Genomic DNA, 7,911 nt, shown 5'->3' on the forward strand with positions numbered 1-7,911 from the left:
TAAATTGATGTGACTATACATAATCTATTGCCACGAACTAAAAACACATTTTTTTTTATATAATTTGCAAGATTTTTTAAAAAAGTTCATATTTTAAGCAAAAATATATTCAACCGTGAAAAATTATAGTGTAATCTAATGAACTAAAAAAGTATACATAAGTTCTAGCTCTATATACAGCGAAAATATTAAAGTATTAGTTATATATCTTGTATTTTACCATTCAAGAGAAATAGTACACAAAAAGGACTATTCATATGTATAAGAACTGCAGCTACATGGAAAACACCCGTATAGCTTGTATAAAACATGTTAGCCAAACCACGAAACATCATGGTTTTTTGTTCCCTTGGATTCTGACTGAGATTATGTTAAAACTATTTGTATCACTACGTAGTTACGTCTACTTGTTCTGTAAGTTGATGTTGTATTTCTGAATTTCATTCGTATAGATTTGCACAATAGTAGCTGCATGATGTGTCACGTTAAAGTAAATTTATATGCAATACCGCCAAAAGTTGAGTACGTCCATTCCAAACATTTGTGTAATTGTTTGATTGAGTTGAATGTGCACTCAAAATGTCGATCTATGTCTTCTAAGATTGACGGCTAGCTATGATTATGAACCTTCTTAAGATACAAGAGGAAGGGTCAAAAACTCAAAAATTTTATTGGGAAGAAGCTTTTGGAATCCCTAATGTTCAAAAACAAAGGTAATAATATTTTAGCAACATGGAAATTTGGTTTATTACCATAAAGTGACATAGTAGGTCATACTTGTATACGTTGAGGTAGGATCATAATCAGAAAATTTGGGTCTCTTTTACATAGCAAGGAAGTTAAATAATAGTGGGAATAATATTCTTTTTGGGTATCCAGATATTTCTGGGACCAGGATAAAGATTAATATCATGAAGCAAGAAAATTTATTTAAGGGAATAGATTTGTCCAAATGATACTCTTTTATCTACATGAATTTGAATATTAAACTCTAATCACATATTTAAATATCAATAATTACACATTTATTTACTGTATTCTTTTAATTAATTAAGAAAGTATAACTTTTTTTTTATCGGATTAATTGTTTTTGAAAAAATAAAATAACATATACAGTTACGACTTCATATTTAAGTTGAAAATCAAATTACAATTTTTGATTAATAAACATAAATATTCAACTATTTATGCCGGGATTTATCTATTATAGTTTACATAACACAATAATATTGATCGGGGAATTATGTTCCATAAAAAATCAGATAAGGATGTCATGTGACAACCTTTTCTATCCATAGAGGTGACATACGTAACGGAGCAGGAGTGGAATTACTAGTGTGAAACCAAAAAAAGAATAATTTACATTTTGTCTCATGACCACATCATTATCTCCCTAATGCCCACATATGAAAATTGAAAAGCTAAAGGCAATTCAACCTCATACGAAACATATACATATGAAATCCAAATAAATAAATAAATAATAAAAGGAAAATCTGAATGAACATTCCAGGCATCTGACCCCACAAAAACACCTAAATAGCATAGTATTTAATACCTTTCTTTTTGGACAGAAGAATACAAAACTCTGCATTCTTTATGACTTGTCAATTAAGGTTACAATCTACAAATATGTTGGAAAAAAGGCAAATATTTTAACATTGTAACAAACATAAAAAGTTAATTAGAAAGGCTTATTGCATGTTTGATTACATGTTGAATCAAAGTAAAAATCACATTTAAAACGTAAAAATTATAATTGATAGTTTTTATTCTAACATGATAAATCACGTTAAAAATCTGAACCAAACACATTATTAATAATTTGAATTAAACAATTTGATATAATTCACAAAATAAACCTGAATTAATTCACATTCTCAAAACTTTTTTAAAGATCGTAAGTTCAAATGTTAGAACAAGTCCCTATGTTGAGTTCTAGTGTTACTCAAGATTAATTTGGATAAATATTTTTCCATTATATATATATATATATATATATATATATATATATTTATCAAGGGTATACTAGTCTTCTGATTAACCCATATAAAATTTTGTAAGACTACTATAACTCATGACATGAGTATAATTTTTCTCTAATTGGTTTTTTATTAAGAGATTGAACTGAAGACTCCTAGTTGAAGTAGAAAATTCTCCTATACTACTTAATTGATCTCTAATTTTTTTTTCTTTTTAATATTTCATAAGGATTATCTTTTAAAGGTAATCTTGTTTAAAGTATACTATCAAACATTAATTAAATGTATGTATCTCTAAGCAATATTGCAATAATTCGAACTTTAATTCGTTACAATACGTGAGATTGGTTTCTTTTACTAAACTCATGTTTGTTGTCACTACATATTTGATTGTAAATAAAAAATAAAAAGTATTATGAGAAATAAAAAAAGAGAAAATCATCAAAAAATTTAATTGAGTTTTTATTATTTTATATTTTTACCCTTATAATATAATTATAACTTCTGTTGTAAGTTGTAGGTATGAAAGGGTAAACTAAAATTAGTATTAGATAAAATAATATATCTATTTAAAATAAAAAATTCTTACAAATTTTATCATGTTGGATACAATTTCTAAATATAAACAAAGCTCTTGAATGCAATTTAATCCCTATGCTTTAATTTATGCACAATTTTGGTTTCTTTAATTTTAATTATTCGCATTTAATCTTCATAGTTTCTTGATAATTAAAATTAGGTTTTGTATCATAAATTTCATGGTTTCATCTACAATAGTCATGCGAAGGATATAATTGCAAATGAAATAATATTTATGGTCTTTATACAATATAAAGAAATGTTGTAAATTCCTTGATGAAAAGATTGACAAGGATATGATGTGTAAAACATAATTAGGGATGAGACTCAATTCCACATCAATTTGATCATCAATGGTGGAAACCTGATTCATATTTGAGTAGCATCAAGTCTCGAGTTGAATGAATAAAGTACATTATTAAAGTCATTCAAGTACTTAATAAATAGGTTTTAAGAGTACTTGTACCATGAGAAAATAAAAGGGAAGATATACTATGTATGTATTGAAGTGTTTATTATGGGGCACTTCTAATAAAGTCTACCTTTTTGAGAGTGAATTGTGGTTGCTTCTTAGAGTTAAAGGGCTTCACTCTTAAAGCTCACAAGAAAAGGATACCCTACACAATTCTTTATCAAATGTGTCATTTTTACAAGTTGTTAAATGGTATTGATTAAGATTGCATACATAAGTTACGCATGCTTATATAATTATAGATTAAATAAATATTCACTTTTCACGTCCCATTATTACGGAATAAGTAACAAATTTAATAAACATATTATTAGTCAAAAATTTTACTTAGACTTATACGTTTTTAATTCCTCAAAATGTTAAAAATTATTGTTGGATTCAAGAGGGGGTGAATTACATCTTAAAATATTTTGTCAAAACTTGTAGAAAGTATAATTTTCTGGAAAACTTTTTCACTGCCACCTTGTTAAAATTTACTAAGACCAAATCGATTTAGCCTTTTTAGGAATTAAGATGTTGAATGTGAATAATGCAATTTTGTTAAAAATTACCTTCTATGATATATATTAATAAAGATGAAAAAGAGTATGATCAAATACAAGATATGCAATCGAGAAATTAAAGTAATAGAAGGGTAAAGAAAACTTGAACCCTAACTTTTATACTAATTTGATCACTACCTCTGTGAACTATATCTAATTTCCCAATCAACTGGTTGAGATTCAACTATCCACCAATTTAAGTTTTACAATCTTAACTTACATGTAATTTACTTGATGAGAAAATCCCAATTATGGAAACCCTATCAAGAAATTCCCTTGTAAAAACCAACTATAAGAATACCTCTAAAAAAATCTAATAGTGTGTTTGGACGAAAAATTTTATAAATTCAAGAAATTTGAAATTTTTGATATTTGAATTATTTTGATTTCAATTTTTAACATTTTTAAAATATTTTGTTTAGATAAGTCAATTTAAAATTTTTTAAATTTTAAATTATTAGGTTGGATACGATAATTTAATTTCACCATGATAAAATTAATTTTAAAAATATACTTATATATTGAGATTTTTAAAGTAAATTTAATAAAAATAAATATTAGTTAATTTTTAAATATTTAATAATTTTAAAAATTAATATTAGATAATATTTAATAGTTTTAAAAATATTTTTGAATATTCAATAATTAAAAACATGAAGAGATAAGAGATGAGATAAAATCTATAAGTGAAATAAAAAGAAAAAAAATATGAAGAATTTCATATTCTTACTTTTTTGGAAAAATTTAAAATTATATTATTTCAAGAAATTTTACAATTGCTTAAATTTCAAATTCTTTTTAAATACTTCATCTAAACAAGATATTTCACTTAAAAAAATTTAAAATTTTTTAAATAAATAAATTATCACAACAATATCACCGGGATGGCAAGCTACACAAGTAATTGAAAACCCTTATCCTGTTGTTGATTTTTAACTTCTTTGTAGATTGATGACTTAACCACTTTAATCCATGATAGAAATTATGAGGATTGAGGACCCTTGTTAATGAAACATCATTTTAAAATCAATTAATATTTCACAACTTATTTAATTTTTCCTCGAGAGTGATGTTGGATCATGTAGTCTTGAAAGACTAAAAAAGATTTTGCAAAATTATATAGGCTAAAAATAAATGTTAAGCGACAAAAAATATTTGAAAAAAAAGTGAGAAAGAGAATCAAACAAGTTTTTGAAAACTAACAAATCTTTGAAATGCTTAGAACAGTGTGTCTCCTTAAAATATCTTAGCTAGATTCAAGTATTGTAAATTGAATAAAAAAAAAACGTCACTAAAAGAAAGACCCTATTAAAAGTAGCAAATTAGGTTCGCCAAAAGATAAGTTTTCAACAAACTTAATAAATGTATTAAAGAGATAAAAGTATTTAACCCACATATATTTCATCCTTTTGCAAATAAATAGCACAAACTTTAAATTTATTTTAATTAATTATTAAACTTTGTCTTACAAGTAAATAGACATCATAAACTATTAAATTATTAAGATAAAAAATACCATTCATTTATTTATTTTAAATCACTTATTTATTAATTTTCTAGTACATATATATTAATTTTATTTTCATATATATTAAAATACCATTTAATTTAGAAGAAGAAAAAAAATAAAGACTTTTTTTTATTGGTTTTTTTATCATTTTTTTAAAATTTTTTTAAACTCGTATTTTGATTATATTTTTGAAAATAAATTGTAATATAAAAAGAAAAAAGATCGGTGAATGATTGATATTTAAAATAAATAATTTAACTATAAATTGATAAGATAAAAAATTTATAAAAATAATAAATTATCAAATTTTAAAATCAATTAGAATGAAATTAAAATTAAAGGTATTTATTTGTAAAAGAAATAAAATTTAAAATTTAATCGATATAAAATTAAAGTTCATAATGTCTATTTATAAATCAGATAAACTTTAAGGATTTATTTGGATAAACTAAAAGTTTATAGTGTCTATTTGTAAAAATATAAAATAAAATTTAGGATGGTTGGTTAATTTTTTTTCCTATATTAAATAAATTTTTTTTGAAAAGAAAAAAAAAAACTCTTGAAAAATTAAGTTATGGTATGGAAAATTTAGAACTCAGACCCACATGTATTCAATTATTCAAACAAGCATGCATCCTGTGCACATAAGAATTGACCATGAACCAAAAATAAGCAAATGGGAGCTTTTCCGTATTTGAGCCAATGTTTGTTGGTGAATTTAACTTGGGGACCAGATTACCAGAACATGGTCCCTGTTTGAACATTTACTTGAGTCATCAACTATCTATTGTACAGTTATTAAGTTGGATGTGACAGATTCTTAACCACAATAATATGTGATCTCTGTCATAGTAGAATCTAATCATCTTTCTTTTCTTCCAATGGAGCTGACTACACTTACAATTTTTCTGCCCCTTATTTTGGGTATGAAATACCACTTTTAGAGTTCTTCAGCATAATTTGGAAAATTAATCCAATAGCATCATGCCTTTTGCATTATGATATATATTCCTCATTGGCCACTTCATCAGTCATCACATGACTTCAGAAAAGTAGCATAGCAACTCAACTAGTCATAAAAAACCTACTACTCTTGCATGTTTTTAATAGTGAACCAACCTAACAGACTCAAATATAGATGATAGGACAAGTACAAACATATGTCTGATTTGTATAACATCATTCAGGACTTCCTCCTTTTTCTTTCTTCTCTTTTGAATGAAGAAATCTAACATCACCACACTAGAATCCTCTTAACTGTTACTCTGATGATGATGCTAATTAGGAAACAGACCTGAACTCTGATTTCAAGAGTTAAAATATGTACAAACCCAATAAAAAAAAAAGTTTAATTACCTTTCTTTTTCTTTATCTTATAATCTTTGTATTTTTTTTTCCTTTTAATCTCTATCTGGTCTATTTTCATAGAGACAAAAAAATAAAATAGTATATATAGGAACTAAAATAAAGTATTTTTAATTAAGAAAACTAAAAGTTAAAGTTCATGAAACTAGAGAAGAGTAATTAAGAAAAAATTAGATCAGAATAATAAGGTTTCTCATAAGAACCATTGTTATTCTATAGAAAGCTAATGCATTCATCCTAAAAGGCTTTCTGATAAATCCAAGATTCCTCACTTTGCATCTTGAGTTGCTTGTAGAAGTTCCCAATGAATGCCTCAGCTTTTGCAAAGAGTTCTTGGCCATTAACTCCTCCAATTTCATCTTCTGCTTCAAGCTCTTCATCCATGACTTCTTCACCAGCTTCTCCACCCCCTATGAAGAAAAGGCTAGTAGGCACTGAAGGACAATTTTGCACCTTGTCCACTTTGGTGACACAAACACCCCTCTCAGATGCAGACTTTTCAACATGTTCTGAGACAGCACTAGCAACCGAAGGGGTGGAATTGGAAGCTTCTCTTTTCTCAGAAGTGGCTTCAGATGTAACAGAAGAAGATTGCCTTCTATCTTCTGAAGGGCTTGCAAAAACTGAAAGGAGACCAGCTTCAGCACAAAGTGCCATGATGAGGAAGTTTGTGATGAAATACAAGTAGGTTAGCCTCAGAGAGGAAGGTAAAGAGGGTGTGATGAGAAGAAGAACTACTAGAACAAAGAGCACTAGAACTTGAGATTTCTTAAACTTGTTCATGGCTTTGGCAAATGAGAGAAAGAAGAATGATGAATGATGAGAATGAACAAGAGGTAGTTGGAATTGGAAGTAGTGGGAATAGAATAAGTGTGGGGTTTCTGAATATGCATATATATAGAGGACATGAAAGTGGGGTGAGTGAGATAAATGAGGGAAAGAGAGAGAAGGAAAAACCATGGAAATTGTGTATTAGATGTATATACCATAATAAAGTCAACAAAAAGTACTAATAAAATTGTGGGTGCTGAAAATTCTAAGAAAATTCTCACAGCGGAAAGAAACAACTCTGTCAATATATGAAAGTAAGAAGCAATATAATAAAGAAAGTAAGTTACCCCAATGATCTCAAGTCTTGACATTTTCTGAGAGTGAAGTGAATTCAAGAGATGAACTATATACGTGGATAATACAAAGTCACCAACCAGTAACACTTCGTTAGTCATAGTCATGAACAAAGTCCAATTTCTTAGGTTTCAACTTGATTAACGTGTAGTGAGGCAACTTCCACATGCTAGATAGAAGTGGTTCTACATTTCAAATCAAATTAGTCGCTTAGTACGAATTAAATAAGGATAAGTCTACTAAAATATAAGCTAAAAGAAACTTCATTATTAATTTTTATAAAGTATAAAAATCACATATATTAACCAAAAGGAAAAAATATTAATTATTTTCATT

The 7,911-nt window shown here is 26.6% G+C and overlaps 1 protein-coding gene across 1 annotated transcript; it reads right to left on the bottom strand.

Moving 5' to 3' along the window:
• Positions 1-6,540: 6,540 nt before the first annotated feature.
• Positions 6,541-7,395, bottom strand: LOC109811312 (uncharacterized). The gene has a single exon (XM_020375014.3). It carries the CDS (start codon positions 7,231-7,233, stop codon positions 6,688-6,690), a length of 546 nt encoding a protein of 181 aa, XP_020230603.3. The 5' UTR covers positions 7,234-7,395; the 3' UTR covers positions 6,541-6,687.
• Between the last annotated feature and the right edge of the window lie 516 nt (positions 7,396-7,911).

Source organism: Cajanus cajan, chromosome 2, assembly GCF_000230855.2.
Source record: "Cajanus cajan strain Asha chromosome 2, NIPB_CcT2T_4, whole genome shotgun sequence".
Lineage (NCBI taxonomy): Eukaryota > Viridiplantae > Streptophyta > Magnoliopsida > Fabales > Fabaceae > Cajanus > Cajanus cajan.

Excerpts from the sequence above, each read along its gene's own strand:
- LOC109811312 (XM_020375014.3), bottom strand. The coding sequence starts at position 7,233 with ATGAACAAGTTTAAGAAATCTCAAGTTCTAGTGCTCTTTGTTCTAGTA.